We start from the raw sequence: 21,375 nt of genomic DNA on the forward strand, positions 1-21,375 counted from the left end.
TTAATCAAAGATGTGTTATTTATCACCTACTATGTGCAGGCTTAATGATATAATTCCGGACTTTTAAAACTAAACTAAAAGGAAGAGTGGGATATTTATTTATTTATTTATTTATTTATTTATTTATTTATTTATTTTTAGGGTGGGATCTTCTAATTCTTAAATTTTACAAATATGGACTGTGCTTGAGAAAGAATAAAGGCTCAATATTTTGAAATATCTAATGAACTAACTCAAAGCCCTGTGTTCCCTTCTGACATCATACACTATTAAGAAGTAATTATTGATTACATCAGTAAACAACAACAAAAAAAAACCTGAGCTTTTTCCTAGAATACATACTGAATTTCATTAGCCTATTTTACAATTTTAATGATTATCATTTAATATTCAATTACTTAACTATAAGACTTGACTGTGGGAAATAAAACTACCCAAACAATTTAACCAAATAAAACTATCAGCAATAAATAATTATTGATTAATGTTGTACATTCTCAAATATTTAAGGAATGCCTATTATCCTGCATTATACATAACATAAATGCACATTACATACAGTTACTCTCTCAAAGAACATCCCTAATGGTGGTATAAGCAAAGACATGCTGAAATTACATTAGTGCAGAACCACATGTGATAAAATTCATTGCAGGGGTAAAACAGTTCAGAGGCAAAAGAGACCCTACTGATCATCTGCTTGGATCAATCAAGGAAGACTTTAGGTAGGGCATGGAATGTGATTTGGGTCCTGAAGAACAGGTGGGAATTCAATAGAGACAGGAAAAGGCAATCTGGGTGACATTATCAAATTAGCAATTTTTAAAAATCACTTTGACTAGAGTGTGAAGAATCTAGTTGAACATCATATATTGTCAAATTTACCCCTAAATATTTCACAACTCCATCCCCACCCCCCCTTCTTCTCTACTGACCTCGCCTTTGTTCAGAAGCTCCTCACTTCTTATTCTGACTACTACAATAGCCACCTAGCTGGCAGAGAACCATGTATTATCATTCATTGCTATATCCCTAACACCTTGCACAGTAAGTAGTACATGATATTTGTTAAAGGCATGGAAACCTTATTATGCAGTGGTCAGCACTCTTTTTGCTGTATGGCAAGTACCAGACGATATTTTATACTGTGTTTTATTTATCATAGTACCTTTAGAAAACTGGATCACTATCAGAATTTTATACATCACTGCAGAAATCCTTATTAGAGTTAGGAACCTCATCAAAACTCACCATCAACACAATACCAAATGGATGACTCTTAGCACCGTGTGCCCTCCCAGACATTACTGTAATGTGTGAGTGAAGATGGTGTTCAGATAGAGATGCTAATTCGCAGCAAAGTAAGGCACATATGGCTGACCTTTCTCAGAATTTCATGAATCACTGGAATAAAACTTTAGATAGAGTAAAACGTATAATAAATGGTAGATGGCAGGACTAAAAGCATTTAAGACTAATAGAAGGTTAATGCTCCTTTGCACAGCGGCCTAAAATCTTTATTCAACCCTTAATTCTTTACCTTTCTACATGCTTTATTAATTTTTCATAGCAATTTTCTCTAATATATATTTTTTATCTGACCCTACCCCTACACATCCATCAAAATATAAGCTCAATGAGAACAAAGATTCATCACTTTCATCATATTTTAGCACATGAAAGTGTTCAGCACTTAGCAATTACAGAGTAAATGTTTGTTGAATTACACATAGAAGAGTTTGTTAAAATTTTTTTTTGATTAGCAATTACTACATGCCAGACATTCTGTTAAGTAATGGGGATACTGTTCTTAACAATACACTCATTATCTTATTTGAATAATCACTTTAAATTCATGTTAGATCTATATAATAATTTCGGAAGAGTTCGTTTTTTAATCCAGGACCATGGTATATCTGCTCTCTTGAATTTTTAAATTTTCTTCATGTAGGTCTAAGACATTTTTAATTGGGTCATTACTGAAATTTGTTTCATGGTTTTTGTAAATGGATTTTTATATTATATCTTTTAAATGGGTCCTTCCAGTATAAATAAAAGGTACTGGTTAATTCTTACCTTATATCCCACTACTTTTGAGCACTCATTAGAATTCTATCAACTAAGAAGTGTTTTTTAAGTCTTGGCTTTTGCAGGTACATAAGCCTATCTTCTAAAACTGGATCATTTTTTTGTCTTCTCCTTTCCATTAGTTGTGCTACTTTATTGATACTGGCCAGAATTTGCAAATATAAATTAATGATGACTATAGGCATCTTTGTTTTGTTGCTCCTTATGGAACTACTCCTACATTTAACATTAAGTATGATGCTGGAGGGCAGCCCGGGTGGCTCAGCAGTTTAGTGGTGCCTTCAGCCCAGAGCGTGATCCTGGAGACCCGGGATGGAGTCCCACGTCAGGCTCCCTGCATGGAGCCTGCTTCTCCTTCTGCCTGTGTCTCTGCCCCCCGCCCCCCGTGTGTCTCTCATGAATAAAATAAATAAAATCTTTTTTAAAAAAGCATGATGCTGGATTATTGGTTTTAGAGAAATGATTATTTTTCTTCTTAAGAGAACAAGTTTCTATGACATCTTTTTAAATTTATTTTTTAAAGATTTTATTTATTTATTTGAGAAAGAAAGCACAAGCAGGGGAAGGGACAAAGGGAGAGGGAGAAGCAGACTCCCTACTGAGCACACAGCCCAACACAGGGTTTGATCCCAGGATACTGGGATCATGACCTCAGCCAAAGGCAGATGCTTAACCGAGACACCTGGGCACCCCTAAATTTATCTTTTTAAAGTAATCTCTACACCCAACATGGGGTTTGAACTTACAACCCTGGATCAAGAGTCACACGCTCTATCATAAGCTAGCCAGGCACCCCTCACATTTTTATTCTTAAAATGGGCACGGAGTTTTTTAAAACACTTTCAGCATTTATTTCTTTTAAGATTTTTAAGTAATCTCTTTGTCCAACGTAGGGCTCAAAATCAAGATCCTGAGATCAAGACTCAAATGCTCTACTGACTGAGCCCTTCAGCATTTGTTTTATTTGTCTTTATTTTTTAAATTTTATTTATTTATTCATGAGACAGAGAAAGAGAGAGAGACAGATACACAGGCAGAGGGAGAAGCAGGCTCCATGCAGGGAGCCCAACACGGGAATCGATCCTGGGTCTCCAGGATCACGCCCCTGGCCAAAGGTGGCACTAAACCACTGAGCCACTGGGGCTGCCCTGTTTTATTTTTTTTAATGAGATCTATTGACAGGATGCATCATATAACTTTCATAGTATTAAACAATTAACACTATGGGATAAAATATTCTTAGTCATAAAGGGTCAATTCTTGGCATATATTCCTAAATGTGTTTGGTTTACATTTTATTTAGAATCCAAAATTGATCTATAATTTGTATACACAAACAAGCAACATTTTTTTCAGATTTTGATACCTGAATTATGTAGCATCATAAAATGAATGGGGCAGCTTTCCATCATTTTATACGCTCTCAATTTATTTAGTATCAGAATTCTCTGTTTCTTTCAAAGGAGTCCTGTTTATAATAAAAATTTTTAACATTAGGGAATCACAAGTCCCTGAGTTAGAAACTAAGGGTCATACAACTAGTTCCTTATGCCTTGTTAGGTATGGCTCAGGTTATAATTCAGTTACCTTATCATGTACAAATGTATTAATTTAAAATTAAAATTATAAAGAGACTTCTTTTTTATAAAGTATTCATATTAGTTATTATGATTCTATGGGAAATCTAGGACATAAGTTCATTTCTTTAGTTTCTGGTCTAGAATGCACTTATATATAATGTGAGGGCTAAAATCATAAAACTTCAGGAAGAAAGCCTAAAATTTGGGAAAGCAAAGACTTCTTGGGTAGGATGCAAAAAAACATGAGTATAAAAGAAAAAAAAAGATAAATTGAACTTCATCAAAATTTAAAACATTCTTTTCATCAAAAGACAAATAAGAAAAAATGAGATGGCAAGGCACAGACTGAAACAAAGTATTTATAATGCAATATAAGAATAAGCTTACAAACTCCTCAAACGCAAAAAGAAAACAACAAATTTTTTAAATGGGCAAAGGACCTGAACAGATACTTCTAAAAGATAGACAAGTAGCTAATAAACATATGAAAATGCACTCACAATCATTACACATGAGGAAAATGCAAAGTGAAATCCATTATGAGAAACCACTACACATTTCATTTTAGAATGGCTAAAATTAAAGGCTAACAAGTGGGGGCCTGGCTAGCTCAGTCAGTAGAGCATGTGACCCTTGATCTCAGGGTTGTGAGTTCAAACCCCTTGGGCGTGGAGCCTACCAAAAATAATTAAATAAAAATAAAATAAAAATGCTAACAATCCCAAGAATTAGTGAGGATTCTCATTTGTCACTGGTCAGAGAAGAAAATGATACAACCACTTTCGAAAAGTCTTTGGCAGGGGTGCCTGGGTGGCTTAATTGGTTAAGTATCTGACTCTTGATTTTGGCTCAGGTCATGATCTCATGGTCCTGGATGGAGCCCTACATCAGGCTTTGCCCTCACCACAGAGTCTGTTTGCCCCTCTCCCTCTGTTCCTCCTCTGGCTCTCTCAAATAAACAAAATCTTTTTTAAAAAGGTCTTTGGCAGTCTATGAATGCTAAATAAATTATATATATTTAATATATGTTACATATAATAAATGTAATAAAATAAATTTTATAAATAATTTATATATGTTCATATTTTAGGTACATATCCAAAGGAAATGAGTATATATAGCCACAAAAAGATTTATACAAAAATGTCAAGAACATTATTCATAATAGCCAAATAATGGATGTAACTTAAATAACTATGAACAAGAAAATGGATAAACAAATTGTGGCATAGTTTTTTTTTTAAAGGAATACTACATAGCAATAAAATAGAACTACTGATACTGGCAGGTTGACAGATTTCAAAAACATTATTTTGAACTACAGAAGCCATACACAGTGTCTGACTCCATTTACGTGAAGTTCAAGAACAAGCAACACTAATATGCTAGTCAGCATACTCATTCTCTTCAGTAGAAGTAGAGGGGACATGGACTAGAAAGAGGAACAAGGTAATTCTCTGGAAGGATGGAATTATTTTATATTTTGATCTGAGTTATGGCTACCTGGATGTGTGCGTGTGTAAAAAAAACTATCACAATGTATAATTTAGTGCTTGTGTATTTTACTGCACTTAATTTTATCTCTATAAAAATAATAGAAACAAATTCAAGCATGCTATGACTACCTCAGTTATGGACTTGACCTTTGGAAATCCTGCCCTCCTACCATTTCCTCTTCCAAATGTGTGATATAGACCCTCCTACACAGCAGTGTCTGGACTTTGCAGACTCAACTCACCATTAGAAACTAACCACTCTCCCATATTATTCTTTTCTTCTCTCTTTTCACTCAATATGACCACACATTATTCCTGCTATGATTTCCTTGCTTTCTGTGTCTCTGAACAAGTTTACCTTACAGCCCCTTGCCCACATGATAGTACACATTCCAACAAACAGGCATCCATCATATAATATTTCCTAATAGGATTATTACGTAAAATCCCTAGTATCTGTCAAATAACAATGACTTTATGTCTATCCCCTTCGTACTTCAAATTCTCCCCTCTATTTATATTCTTTTAAGACACACCTATTTAAAGCATTATCAGGCTTCAGAAACACAATACTGTATTTCAAAATAGTTAAAATCTCAAATTTACGTTTCAGTAATAGCATCAATATACCATGCATTATTTGCCAAGCTCTTTTTCTCTCCATACCCTATAGATACTTACTTAATCCTCATAACACCTCTGAGATGTAGGTAATATTATCCCCAATTCATAGATGAGGAAGTTAGGGCACTGAGAAATTAAGAAATTTGCCCAAGACTAAACAACTAGTAACTGTCAGAGCCATGAGAGAGACAACTTCAGCATATTACTTCAAATGATTCACCTAAACCATACAATTCAAATATTGGGAATAAGAGATATTCTTTTGTATCTACAAAGCAAAGGCTATGTTTGTTTAAACCATGAATTTAAAATCGTAAGTTGTCAGAGAAAGTTCTGAATTTCTCATAACACTCTGCAGAAGTTTTACCTGAGTTCGTTAATGACAGAAATGTACAATCACAGGGCAATACTATTTTTAAAATACGTAGTTGAGACATCTATTCTTAAGCAATGGATGCCTGTATTTATTCATTGAAAAGCTTTAAAACTAAAAATTCAAGTCAACACCTCCATTCACTGAATGTCAGGTGGTCACAATTTACACCAATTATGATTTCTAATTATATTCTCTATTTTTTCATTAGCTCCGAACACATGGTCACTAACAGGCTCTTCCTTCCATCTCTTCATCATCCAGTCATTCTTTTATTTCACTCATAGAACAAATATATTATTCTAGTCATTCAACAAATATTCATTAAGTACCAACTATGTTAGGTATATAAATAGGCAGGAGAGACATTATATAACTTATAAGGTAAATTGCTTCCATAAATATACCGGTTACGGAGTATTGCAGCAACTGATTCCCCTCTATGAAGATGATCCATCACCTCTAACACTTGGATAATGACCTGTTCAGGAGGAAAAGAAGTCAATATTTACTATAAAAATCAAAGCTAGAATTTTTAAATTATGCTATCTACGTAATACTTTATATATTTTATGACAGAAAGACAAAAATGTGTGCCCATGTTCCTGATGTCCATATTCTAGTTTATGAAAATTAAGAACACTGAAGGAACTGAATCAGCAAGTCAAATTATCTACAAAATTCCATAGTGGCTCATTAAATACCACTGACTACATTTCTGAAATCATTAGAATAACAACCAAGTATATGGGAAGTTATATTAACCCTGAGGAGACCTGAGGAATCTGGGTGAAGTTGGAAGACACAAGAGAAGTTAGAGATGAAGAATGGAGGCAAACATTGGCCAAGTAGAGACACAGATAGCACTAAATCCTGAGTTACCAGGAGCACATGAGGCCTCAAAAGCCCATAAGGAGGACCCACAGTTTTAGAATTGGTTGGTCAAAATTAAGGCTAGAAAGGTATAAGATTTTGAAATTTTAAAGACATAAAATAGGTAGTGGGGGTTGTTTTCTTGATCTGGACTAAAATTTTGTTTTGTTGATGGTTATTTTACGGAAAAAGAGCCGATCAGGTTGTACCACACTAAATCTAATATATTGTTTCTAGCATTCGCTTTGCATTGGAAATGTGTATTTCAAAGGCTCTATTAATTTCAAATATATTGGGAAGCAGAAATATAGATTTTACTTAAATGTTTCTTGTTAGGGATGCCTGGGTGGCTCAGTGGTTGAGCATCTGCCTTTGGCTCAGGGCATGACCCCGGGATCCTGGGATCCTGTCCCAAATCGGGCTCCCCACAGGGAGCCTGCTTCTCCCTCTGCCTATGCTTCTGCCTCTTTCTCTGTATCTCTCACGAATAAATAAATAAAATGTTTTAAATAAAATAGTTTATTGTTAATAAAATCAATGTATTGCACTGCAGAGATAAAAATATGGAGTATGTAATTTAGATTGTTCATAGAATTATGTTTTTAAAAAATATGTCCTTTTTTAAAGATTTCATTTATTTATTTGAGGAGAATGAGAAAGAAAGCATGAACAGAGGGAGAAGCAGACTCTGCTGAGCATGGAGCCCGACTCAGGGCTAAAATCCACTACCCCATGTTCATGACCTGTGCCAAAGGCAGACATTTAACTGAGCCACCCAGGTACCCCCATATAATTATGATTGTTACAAAGCTAGGTGAAGACCTAAAATAATCAAGCCAGAGAAAAAGGTTCTCTTCATTGTTCCCTGCTTTCTTCCTCTCCCTTAATTTAGGGTCAGAGCAAAAGATGTAGAAGGAGAAAAAGTATTTCTTGGGTCTTCATAATTCTAAAAAAAAAAAACCAAATCAAATGACAATATAGCATTTTATTTACTTGCACAATCATATTTTCTGTTATTACAAGAAATTGAGTAGCCCACATAAAAAAATATAAGCATTTCAAAATCAACTGACCTTTGGGCTTATCTTTTCTAAAAATGGTGAACTGGTGAGAAAATTTTAAGATGTTGAGAAATTTTAATTATTTTTAGGCTACACAATTTTTTAGAAGATGTGTTAAGAGAAAAACAACCAAATCTAGATTATTATTAGGAATCTAGGAATTAGCAAATAAATAATTCATGCCCCTTTTCACCAACTCTAGAGTAGAACATATAAATCTCTAAATTAGATATTCAAACTCTCAATCCTATGGTTTCAACCAATCTACCTGCTGTATCTGCGTCTGGGCTCTCCCACTCAAATTCTACAGATAATAGGCCTCTGGTCTCCTGAGGAGCAGGGAGTGGATGACAGGACACAGGACTCCAGTCACTTATTATAAAGACTCCAAGAACAGCCCACATTTTCAATCTCAAGACTTATTTCTGACTTCCACAAACCAGATGCCCCCAAGTCTTGAAATATTAGGAGTTGTATGGGAAGAATTAGTTGGTTTCTCACAAAAGTAGGGGGGAAATTCTTAAGTTTTAACTTACTTTGAACAAGTAAAAAATTAGTTTAAACCTTAGCAATTGTCAATGCTGCACCTCCTGGTCCTTTTGTCTTTTTGAATTTTTCAATTTCTTTAGTCTAATATTAAGGAAGCTAGGAAGGGAGAGGAAGTAAACAATGGTCAATTTACACAAGATTCAACTAAAACCAGAAGTTTTCTTTTTCTTTTTTTTTTCTTTTTTTTAAGCCTTATTTTTTTAAATTTTTATTTATTTATTTATGATAGTCACACAGAGAGAGAGAGAGAGGCAGAGACACAGGCAGAGGGAGAAGCAGGCTCCATGTACCGGGAGCCCCACGTGGGATTCGATCCTGGGTCTCCAGGATCGCGCCCTGGGCCAAAGGCAGGCGCTAAACCGCTGTGCCACCCAGGGATCCCAAACCAGAAATTTTCAATCAGGGAATCTGTATGATCAAATCTATGTATTAGAAAATTAAGGGTGTTTGCAATGTGGGGGTAGATCAGAGAGAAAAAGAGAGAGAGAGAAACTGGAAGTATGGAAACCAGTTAAGAAACGACTTCCATAGTCAAGGCAAGACATGAAATAAAAGGACAGATCAGGGACATGGGGATAGCCAGGGAAAACTAGGACTTATGCCTGCAGATCACTAACAGATATTAATAGGATAATGTGACATCAAAGACAAAATCTATTTAAGTAACTGGGGGAAATGGTAATAATAACAGGTGAGGCAGGGTAGAGCAAAGAAGGAAAAATACTGGAAGGAAAGAGAACAATGGTTTGGTGCAGACATACTGAAGCCCTCTAGGGCACACCATCACACCATATAGCATCTAACAGAAAACTGGATATATACAGCAGATTTCAATTGGAACTAGAAATGAAAATATAAGGGTATTTAGCCAGTTAAGTAAGAGTTAAAGTATTGAGACTGAGAAATATTCCTCAGAAGTGTATTTGCCATGAGAAGGTGGAATCCCAAAAACACTGTTGTGCAAGAAACCGAGGAAGATGAGCTAGCAAAGAGAGAGCCAATAGGTAGGAGGGAAACTAAGAGAAATGTGAGATCAAAGCTAAGGAAAGAGGTGGGTTCATAAGAGTGGTTGGAGGGTATTCAATTGTTTCAAGTTCTGCCCAGACCAAGTAAGAGATCAGCTTACTGATGTGATAGCTCTATAAAGTCAGTGATTACCTTTTCTAAAGAGTATTATGAACACAGGTGTGGAGAACCACACTGCAGTGGTTTGAAAAATAAAACAAACATAAATAGGGGCTCCTGGCTGGCTCATTTGGAAGAGCATGTGACCCTTGATCTCCGGGTCATGAGTTTGAACCCCACACTGGATGTAGAGATTACTAAAATAAATAAGCCTAAAAAAAACCAACATAAACAAATTCTTTCAAGAACTTGAAAGTAACTCAAATTCATCAGGGAGTTAGTCTATGGTAATGGCGGCCTTCAAACAAGTAAGGGAAAAGAGATGATTAAGTGATTGGGGTAGCCATTTAGAAAAAAAATAAGTTCATACCACTTCACTTCCCATTAGGATATCCTAAATAAATTCCAGATAGATCAAAGAATTAAAGGGAAAAAATGAAACTTTGAAATATTACTAAGGAAAACCCAAGTGAAATCATTTCTAATCACACAGCAGAGAAGGTAAGCAGGACCGAAAATTGAAGAACTATAAAAGAAAAAAACTGTTATATCTGCTTGTACAAAAATAATTAGAACTCTGAACTTTAAAAATATCACAGGGGGGAGGGGCAAGATGGCGGCAGAGTAGGGTCTCCAGGTCACCTGTCCTCAACAAATTACCTAGAAAACCATCCAATCATCCTGAAAACCTACGAATTCGGCCTGAGATTTAAAGAGAGACCATCTGGAACGCTCCAGTGAGAAGAGTTCGCGCTTCTATCAAGGTAGGAAGACGGGGAAAAAGAAATAAAGGAACAAAAGGCCTCCAAGGGGGAGGGGCCCTGTGAGGAGCAGGGCTGAGGCCGGGGCGAGTGTCCCCAGGACAGGAGAGCCCCGTCCCGGAGAAGCAGAAGCTGCACCAACCTTCCCCGCGGAAAAGCCTCCCAGAGAATTGGAGCAGGATCCCCAGAAAGGCGGGACAGTAACAGAGGAACTGCGCCCCGGAGAGTGCGCCGAGCTCCCTAACGGCTGCAGCGCTCGGCGGGACCCGGAGCAGCTCGGAGGGGCTCGGGCGGCGGCTCCGCGGAGGGGGCTGCGCGGCTCCGGGAACAGCTCGGAGGGGCTCGGGCTGCGGCTCCGCGGAGGGGGCTGCGCGGCTCCGGGAACAGCTCGGAGGGGCTCGGGCTGCGGCTCCGCGGAGGGGGCTGCGCGGCTCCGGGAACAGCTCGGAGGGGCTCGGGCTGCGGCTCCGCGGAGGGGGCTGCGCGGCTCTGGGAGCAGCTCAGCGGCGGCGGCTCGGGCAGAGGAAGAAGCTCCGCGCGGAGGGGGCTGCGCGGCTCCGGGAACAGCTCGGAGGGGCTCGGGCGGCGGCTCCGCGGAGGGGGCTGCGGGGTGGGACCGCGAATCCAACAGCAAAGGCCCCAGAGCACAGGACGCCAGAACACAGCCCAGGATCCGGCCTCCCCCAGGGATAGGCAGAGGCCGGGAGGGCCCAGGACAGCAAGGACGCTCCTGCCCGGGGCTGAGCAGATCAGCGGCCCCGCACCGGAGCCTCCAGGCCCTGCAGATGGAGAGCCCCGGAGCTACTGCGGGAGCTGACTCCAGGGTCCCAGAGCTGCCCCCGCCACTGTGGCTTCCTCCCGGGGCCTCACGGGGTGAACAACCCCCACTGAGCCCTGCACCAGGCAGGGGCAGAGCAGCTCCCCCAAGTGCTAACACCTGAGAACCAGTACAGCAGGCCCCTCCCCCAGAAGACCAGCGACACGGACCAGTTCCAAGGGAAGTCAAGGGACTTAAAGTACACAGAATCGGAAGATACTCCCCCGTGTTTTTTTTTGTTTTTGTTTTTGTTTTTGTTTTGTTTGTTTGTTTTTGTTTTTTTGTTTTGTTTTGTTTTATGCTTTTTTTTCTGTCTTCTTGATTTCTGATTGCTTCCCCCACCCCCCCTTTTTTCTTTTTTCTCCTTTCTTTCTTTTTCTTCTCTTTTTCCCCTTTTTTCTTCTTTCTCTTTTTTCTTTTTCTCTTTTCGTTCCTTCTCTCTCTTTTTCTCCTTTTCCCAATACAACTTGTTTTTGGCCACTCTGCACTGAGCAAAATGACTAGAAGGAAAACCTCACCTCAAAAAAAAGAATCAGAAACAGCCCACTCTCCCACAGAGTTACAAAATATGGATTACAATTCAATGTCAGAAAGCCAATTCAGAAGCACTATTTTACAGCTACTGGTGGCTCTAGAAAAAACCATAAAGGACTCAAGAGACTTCATGACTGCAGAATTTAGATCCAATCAGGCAGAAATTAAAAATCAATTAAATGAGATGCAATCCAAGCTAGAAGTCCTAACGACGAGGCTTGACGAGGTGGAAGAACGAGTGAGTGACATAGAAGACAAGTTGATGGCAAAGAGGGAAACTGAGGAAAAAAGAGACAAGCAATTAAAAGATCATGAGGATAGATTAAGGGAAATAAATGACAGCCTGAGGAAGAAAAACCTACGTTTAATTGGGGTTCCTGAGGGCGCCGAAAGGGACAGAGGGCCGGAATATGTATTTGAACAAATCCTAGCTGAAAACTTTCCTAATCTGGGAAGGGAAACAGGCATTCAGATCCAGGAAATAGAGAGATCCCCCCCCTAAAATCAACAAAAACCGTTCAACACCTCGACATTTAATAGTGAAGCTTGCAAATTCCAAAGAAAAGGAGAAGATCCTTAAAGCAGCAAGAGAAAAAAAGTCCCTGACTTTTATGGGGAGGAATATTAGGGTAACAGCAGACCTCTCCACAGAGACCTGGCAGGCCAGAAAGGGCTGGCAGGATATATTCAGGGTCCTAAATGAAAAGAACATGCAACCAAGAATACTTTACCCAGCAAGGCTTTCATTCAAAATGGAAGGAGAGATAAAGAGCTTCCAAGACAGGCAGGAACTGAAAGAATATGTAACCTCCAAACCAGCTCTGCAAGAAATTTTAAGGGGGACTCTTAAAATTCCCCTTTAAGAAGAAGTTCAGTGGAACAATCCACAAAAACAAGGACTGAATAGATATGATGACACTAAACTCATATCTATCAATAGTAACTCTGAACGTGAACGGGCTTAATGACCCCATCAAAAGGCGCAGGGTTTCAGACTGGATAAAAAAGCAGGACCCATCTATTTGCTGTCTACAAGAGACTCATTTTAGACAGAAGGACACCTACAACCTGAAAATAAAAGGTTGGAGAACCATTTACCATTCAAATGGTCCTCAAAAGAAAGCAGGGGTAGCCATCCTTATATCAGATAAATTAAAATTTACCCCAAAGACTATAGTGAGAGATGAAGAGGGACACTATCTCATACTCAAAGGATCTATCCAACAAGAGGACTTAACAATCCTCAATATATATGCCCCGAATGTGGGAGCTGCCAAATATTTAAACCAATTAATAACCAAACTCAAGAAATACCTTGATAATAATACACTTATACTTGGTGACTTCAATCTAGCTCTTTCTACCCTGGATAGGTCTTCTAAGCACAACATCTCCAAAGAAACGAGAGCTTTAAATGATACACTGGACCAGATGGAGTTCACAGGTATCTACAGAACTTTACATCCAAACTCAACTGAATACACATTCTTCTCAAGTGCACATGGAACTTTCTCCAGAATAGACCACATACTGGGTCACAAATCGGGTCTGAACCGATACCAAAAGATCGGGATAGTCCCCTGTATATTCTCAGACCATAATGCCTTGAAATTAGAACTTAATCACAACAAGAAGTATGGAAAGACCACAAACACGTGGAGGTTAAGGACCATCCTGCTAAAAGATGAAAAGGTCAACCAGGAAATTAAGGAAGAATTAAAAAGATTCATGGAAACTAATGAGAATGAAGATACAACCGTTCAAAATCTTTGGGATGCAGCAAAAGCAGTCCTGAGGGGGAAATACATCGCAATACAAGCATCCATTCAAAAACTGGAAAGATCTCAAATTCAAAAGCTCACCTTACACATAAAGGAACTAGAGAAAAAGCAAAAAATAGACCCCACCCCCAGCAGAAGAAGACAGTTAATTAAAATTCGAGCAGAACTCAATGAAATCGAGACCAAAAGAACTGTGGAACAGATCAACAGAACCAGGAGTTGGCTCTTTGAAAGAATTAATAAGATAGATAAACCATTAGCCAACCTTATTAAAAAGAAGAGAGAGAAGACTCAAATTAATAAAATCATGAATGAGAAAGGGGACATCACTTCCAACACCAAGGAAATACAAACGATTTTAAAAACATATTATGAACAGCTGTACGCCAATAAATTAGGAAATCTAGAAGAAATGGACGCATTCCTGGAAAGCCACAAACTACCAAAACTGGAGCAGGAAGAAATAGAAAACCTGAACAGGCCAATAACCAGGGAGGAAATTGAAGCAGTCATCAAAAACCTCCCAAGACACAAGAGTCCAGGGCCAGATGGCTTCCCAGGGGAATTCTATCAAACGTTTAAAGAAGAAATCATACCTATTCTACTAAAGCTGTTTGGAAAGATAGAAAGAGATGGAGTACTTCCAAATTCGTTCTATGAGGCCAGCATCACCTTAATTCCGAAACCAGACAAAGACCCCACCAAAAAGGAGAATTACAGACCAATATCCCTGATGAACATGGATGCAAAAATTCTCAACAAGATACTAGCCAATAGGATCCAACAACACATAAAGAAAATTATTCACCATGACCAAGTAGGATTTATCCCTGGGACACAAGGCTGGTTCAACACTCGTAAAACAATCAATGTGATTCATCATATCAGCAAGAGAAAAACCAAGAACCATATGATCCTCTCATTAGATGCAGAGAAAGCATTTGACAAAATACAGCATCCATTCCTGATCAAAACCCTTCAGAGTGTTGGGATAGAGGGAACTTTCCTCGACATCTTAAAAGCCATTTACAAAAAGCCCACAGCAAATATCATTCTCAATGGGGAAGCACTGGGAGCCTTTCCCCTAAGATCAGGAACAAGACAGGGATGTCCACTCTCACCACTGCTGTTCAACATAGTTCTGGAAGTCCTCGCCTCAGCAATCAGACAACAAAAAGACATTAAAGGCATTCAAATTGGCAAAGAAGAAGTCAAACTCTCCCTCTTCGCCGATGACATGATACTCTACATAGAAAACCCAAAAGCCTCCACCCCAAGATTGCTAGAACTCATACAGCAATTGGGTAGCGTGGCAGGATACAAAATCAATGCCCAGAAATCAATGGCATTTCTATACACTAACAATGAGACTGAAGAAAGAGAAATTAAGGAGTCCATCCCATTTACAATTGCACCCAAAAGCATAAGATACCTAGGAATAAACCTAACCAAAGAGGTAAAAGATCTATACCCTAAAAACTATAGAACACTTCTGAAAAAAATTGAGGAAGACACAAAGAGATGGAAAAATATTCCATGCTCATGGATTGGCAGAATTAATATTGTAAAAATGTCAATGTTACCCAGGGCAATTTATACGTTTAATGCAATCCCTATCAAAATACCATGGACTTTCTTCAGAGAGTTAGAACAAATTATTTTAAGATTTGTGTGGAATCAGAAAAGACCCCGAATAGCCAGGGGAATTTTAAAAAAGAAAACCATAGCTGGGGGCATCACAATGCCAGATTTCAGGTTGTACTACAAAGCTGTAGCCATCAAGACAGTGTGGTACTGGCACAAAAACAGACACATAGATCAATGGAACAGAATAGAGAACCCAGAAGTGGACCCTGAAATGTACGGTCATCTAATATTCGATAAAGGAGGAAAGACTATCCATTGGAAGAAAGACAGTCTCTTCAATAAATGGTGCTGGGAAAATTGGACATCCACATGCAGAAGAATGAAACTGGACCACTCTCTTTCACCATACACAAAGATAAACTCAAAATGGATGAGAGATCTAAATGTGAGACAAGATTCCATCAAAATCCTAGAGGAGAACACAGGCAACACCCTTTTTGAACTCGGCCACAGTAACTTCTTGCAAGATACATCCACGAAGGCAAAAGAAACAAAAGCAAAAATGAACTATTGGGACTTCATCAAGATAAGAAGCTTTTGCACAGCAAAGGGTACAGTCAACAAAACTAAAAGACAACCTACAGAATGGGAGAAGATATTTGCAAATGACATATCAGATAAAGGGCTAGTTTCCAAAATCTATAAAGAACTTATTAAACTCAACACCAAAGAAACAAACAATCCAATCATGAAATGGGCAAAAGACATGAAGAGAAATCTCACAGAGGAAGACATGGACATGGCCAACAAGCACATGAGAATATGCTCTGCATCACTTGCCATCAGGGAAATACAAATCAAAACCACAATGAGATACCACCTCACACCAGTGAGAATGGGGAACATTAACAAGGCAGGAAACAACAAATGTTGGAGAGGATGCGGAGAAAAGGGAACCCTCTTACACTGTTGGTGGGACTGTGAACTGGTGCAGCCACTCTGTAAAACTGTGTGGAGGTTCCTCAAAGAGTTAAAAATAGACCTGCCCTACGACCCAGCAATTGCACTGTTGGGGATTTACCCCAAAGATTCAGATGCAATGAAACATCGGGACACCTGCACCCCGATGTTTCTATCAGCAATGGCCACAATAGCTAAACTGTGGAAGGAGCCTCGGTGTCCATCGAAAGATGAATGGATAAAGAAGATGTGGTTTATGTATACAATGGAATATTACTCAGCAATTAGAAACGACAAATACCCACCATTTGCTTCAACGTGGATGGAACTGGAGGGTATTATGCTGAGTGAAATAAGTCAATCGGAGAAGGACAAACAGTGTATGTTCTCATTCATTTGGGGAATATGAATAATAGTGAAAGGGAATATAAAGGAAGGGAAAAGAAATGTTGGGAAATATCAGGAAGGGAGACAGAACATAAAGACTCCTAACTCTGGGAAATGAACTAGGGGTGGTGGAAGGGGAGGAGGGCGGGTGTTGGAGGGGAATGGGTGACGGGCACTGAGGTGGACACTTGACGGGATGAGCACTGGGTGTTTTTCTGTATGTTGGTAAATTGAACACCAATAAAAGTTAATTAAAAAATAAAAAATAAATAAAAAAATAAAAAAAACAAAAAACAAAATTGCTAGGAGCAAAATATAATAAAGATATATGATATTTGAATGACTATTAAAAATAAGCAATTCTTCACTTATATAGATTTGCATGTGAAAAATAAAGTATATTTTCAAGTGGTTAAAAAAAATAAATAAATAAAAATAAAAATATCACAAAGTTAAATGGCATTTGATGAGCAAGGAAAAAATGTTCACCACACACACAACAGACAACAAAGGGCTAATGATTTTAACTTACACATACAAAAAAATAATCAATAGAAACGGTAAAACATAATAGTAAAAGAGAACAATCCAAAAAGTATGTGCACATAAAAAATAGAAATCATCAAAAAACAAATCAATACAACTTAAAATGAGGCAATGGTTCACCTGTGAGATTCACACACACATGCCCAAGTCTGTTCATATCCATTATTAGTGAGAAGGAATATAAGTTTAGGAGGAATGTTCACGTTTCATTCTAGAATTTTCTGTCCAACTTATTTCAAAATTTAAAAAAAGAGGACCCAGCAAAAGAAATAAGAAGGAGCGGCCATGAGGTAGGAGAAAATCAGGAAGGTGTGGAAACCTAGAAGGCTGAATAAAGTGTTATATAAAGAAAGATGTAATTAAGTGTGTCAGATACTAGTGAGGGATGAAGTGAAGAACTGAGAAATGACAACACTATGTGGTGACATGGAGGTCACTGGACACCTTGGTAAGAGTGGTTTACATGGAATGGTGGAGAAAATGGCCAGTGAGCAAGGGTTCAAGAGAGAACAAAAGGAAAGAGAGGAAACAGTACATACAACTCTTACCAAGAGTTGCACTTTAATGAGGACAAAAAAATAGGTGGTATTTGGAGGGGGGATACAGGGTGGAAGGAGATGTTTGGATAATGGATAATACTATGGAAGGTGAATCTGAAGAGCATGTCATTACACAAAAATGTAAACTGAAGAAGTACAATAATACATAATAAATTTGAAAAGCACATAAGACCATACATGTGTGTATACATATATATGTACACACATACATATTATATACACATATACACATACAGAAAAAGCATTAAAATATTTATGGGAATGATAAACCCCCAATTCGGGACAAGAAATGCAATTGAGGGATAAACTAGAAGCTTCGCCTGTATTTAAGATTTTGATAGGCATCTGAAAAAAAAAAGGCAAAATGTTAAGGTATCACGTAGCTAAGTGGTGGTTCTATGAGGGTTTGTGATACTGGTCTCTGTACTTTTCTGTATGTTTGAACTATTTTAATTAAATGAAAGAGAAAAGTATATAATACATGCTCTCTTGCCTAGAGACCGTGTAGATGAGCAGACAAGACATGACACATAAAGGCCAACAGATATAGATAAATGCATAGAATATTTCCAAAGATTAAGGAGAAAGGCAGGACAAAAGCATAAGCAGATATGCATTATAATTAGAGACACACTTCTCCACGGCCATGATACTCTCAAGAATAAGAGGGAAGCTAATCATTACTCATAGGGCACAGCTGACAAAGACATAATTGTGGTTTTGCCCTTAAAATATTCTACCTAGCTCATCAGAAATAAAACTTACAAGACCATTTTTGATCGCTGAGATAACTTGTGTAAGTTCAACCAATTTTACTCTTAAGCATTTATTTTAAGTAATTTGCTAATCTAATATTTCACAAGCACCTATCCTATAGATAATACTTTAGAGATTTCAGTTTATGACTTAGCATTTAATTAAAACCCACTGTCTCACTCTTTTCTACTCTGCCCAAGAACCAACAGCTTTAAAAATAATGAGATTTGAGAAATGCCTCGTCAATTTTACACTATGTACGGTAAACCCTGCTTATGAACTAACCTTATGTTATATAAAAGAGATTCAGAGTGCCATGATTGTCTGCCTTCAAAGAAAATTTTGTTAAGCACTCTGATAAGAAAAGCTGACAGAAAAGATCAGTGAAAAGTGCTAAACACTACAAAATTGAAAAACTGCACAATGTAGAAAAATTATACATAATTGCACTTCTCTCAATCAAGTTATATATAGCAGTAGCACCAAAAATTCAAAATCATCTTGAGACTGCAAAAAGTGATGTGTAAGAAACAGAACTGTATTCTTTGGGAAAATAGTTTGTTACACAAAAATTAATTTTTTAAAATGTCACAGAGTGTTATGCTATCAACTCTTTTAGCCTTCACCCAGGACAGACACCACACTTACCTACCACTTGTGGCACTGAAGAGGGCCTACCCTAAGACACTTGAGCTGGGGGCAGGGGTGATTTTTTTTCCCTTAGAGTAAATCTAAAATGGACTGGGACTATGCAGTATGCTCCCATACACACCCACGAGAAAATCTGCAACACTAAAAATGATAAAGGTTGTGCTACCCTAAAGCTTGCAACTGTACCTGATTTTAAAACATTTATCCAAGTGATCAATCTGTTTTCCTTCTTATCAGCATTTTGTGCTGTGACTATGGTGTCTAACAGCTACTTCTTGATCTACACTCCTACCAAAAAGACTAGATTCTCCATGTTCCAGAAGTTTCTCCCTTTTCCCTGGCCACATGCCAGGATGGTTGATACAGTGTCCTCAACAATTTCAGTTTTCTTCCCATAGTCACTGAGGCAATCTGCCCCCTGTACCACTATATCGTCACCATCATCTTGCTTTTTATTGCTACAGGCGTACACCACACACCATGCAGTTCCACTGCTGCTTGCAATAACACCACTCTTTCCTTCTCGATATGATCCCGTGGTAGTCCCTTTTCATTTTGTTGCTCGAGCTTTAGGGATTCTTTTGGGATATGTTGCTGGCTAATGGCCTCATTCATCTTATCATTGATTGCAATTGGCCTTTTTACCAATGTTCAAGTTGTTATCTTTGTATTAATACAATTCTATCTGATCTTTCTAATAGTGGCTGCCCTCTTGTAACAGGGGCTAAACTTGGTCTAACAAATGTTTAAGTGTCAACTGCCAAGCTTAGCTGCCTTCATTTTTTTCAGGATCACGTTATCACTCTTATCTACAGGAGTGACACTGTAGTACGTTTCATTTTTAATTACACCTCTGTGCTACCCATCAAAATCCTTACCCTAAATTATTACCTCAATCTCTCTCACTCAATCTCCTTCTCTCTAGGGTTAAGATTTCCCCATTCCCCTGGTTAAGGAATATTGCATTTCTCATTATCCTCATCTATAGTCTTACTTTTGGAAGTTAGCAATTTATCTCAGCCTCTTCAGTCAAAATCCATTCTACATAACTCATTAAGCACTGTTACACAAACATCTTACAAGAAAAAAGAACTGAGAAAAGAAAGTACTGGCAGGTTAAAAATAAAAATCATTATTTACATCAGTGGTCTGCAAACTTGACTATGTATCAGAATCCTCTAGAGGGTGAGATCAACAGATTGCTGGGCTTCAGCCCCCAGAGTTTCTCATTCAGTTGATGTGGGATGGGTCTAGATAATTTGCTTTTCTAAGAGGTTCACAAAGGATGTTGTTGCTGGTAGATCACAGATGACACTTTAAGAACTGATGATTTACAGATAACATAGTTTTTATACAAAGTTCAGAAGAATCAACTGGAAAACGAATACAGTAAAATGCCCACTACAGGAATAACAGCTCTATAAAGACAAAGATGTCTTATCTTCCAACAAAATCCGTAAAATACCTAGCAAGGAGTTTTAAAAGAAATCTGAAAGTCATAAAAAATAAAATGTTACTGGAGTTTATAAAATCATAAAGGACATGAATAAATGGATACATGGATACAAATACACATGCACAAATATGGAATAAAAAAAATCAAAATCACAAAGATGCAAATTTCCCTCAAAATTCATATAAAAATTCAACACAGTTCCAATCAAATTAGCAAAGGGTTAGAATTATTTTTGGTTTAAGGGGATGGTTATTTTCCATTTTGAATCCTATAGTTCATCAGAAGAAGAGAACACATGAAAATTGCTCAAAATTTTTTAAATAATAATAAGGGAAGAGGCAACTTTTCCCAGGTGACATTAAAATGTACTATAAGGGGGGGGCACCTGAGTGGCTCAGTAGGTTAAGCATCTGACTCTTGATTTCAGCTCAGGTCATGATCTCAGGGTTGTGAGATCAAGCCCCACACTGGGCTCTGCACTGGCTGTGGATCCTGCTTAATATTCTCTCTCCCCTGCTCCTCCTGTCTCCCTCTCTCCCACTCCCTGCCTCTCTCTCTCCTCCTCCCTCTCTCTCAAAAAAATAAAATGTACTATAAAGATACAGCAACTATAACAGTGTGATACCAATATGGGGACAGAGGAATCAATAGAATCCAGTCCCAAAACAGATCCAATTGCATATGGTTATTAACTACATGGTACATGTGGTATTTAGGATCGGTAACTAAAAAAAAAGATGAATTTCTCAATAAAGAGGTTTAGGGAAACTGACTATGTTAGAAGAAAAACTGAAATCTTATCTATCTATA

General features: G+C 38.0%; 1 protein-coding gene across 16 annotated transcripts in view; it reads right to left on the reverse strand.

The window, feature by feature from the left end:
* The window catches only part of KLHL13 (kelch like family member 13), a 221,912-nt gene that overhangs the window by 129,410 nt on the left and 71,127 nt on the right, over window positions 1–21,375 (reverse strand). For 12 of the 16 annotated variants that reach the window (XM_041742176.1, XM_041742174.1, XM_041742166.1 and 9 more), the window contains one exon: window positions 6,569–6,642. The exons of the other annotated variants lie outside the window; for them this stretch is intronic. In XM_041742176.1, coding sequence (XP_041598110.1) covers window positions 6,569–6,618 — 50 coding nt within the window. In that variant the 5' untranslated portion in view covers window positions 6,619–6,642. The remainder of the gene's footprint in view (window positions 1–6,568; window positions 6,643–21,375) is intronic. 16 annotated transcript variants of the gene reach the window in all.

The sequence above is a fragment of the Vulpes lagopus genome, chromosome X (assembly GCF_018345385.1).
Source record: "Vulpes lagopus strain Blue_001 chromosome X, ASM1834538v1, whole genome shotgun sequence".
In the NCBI taxonomy this organism is placed as follows: domain Eukaryota; kingdom Metazoa; phylum Chordata; class Mammalia; order Carnivora; family Canidae; genus Vulpes; species Vulpes lagopus.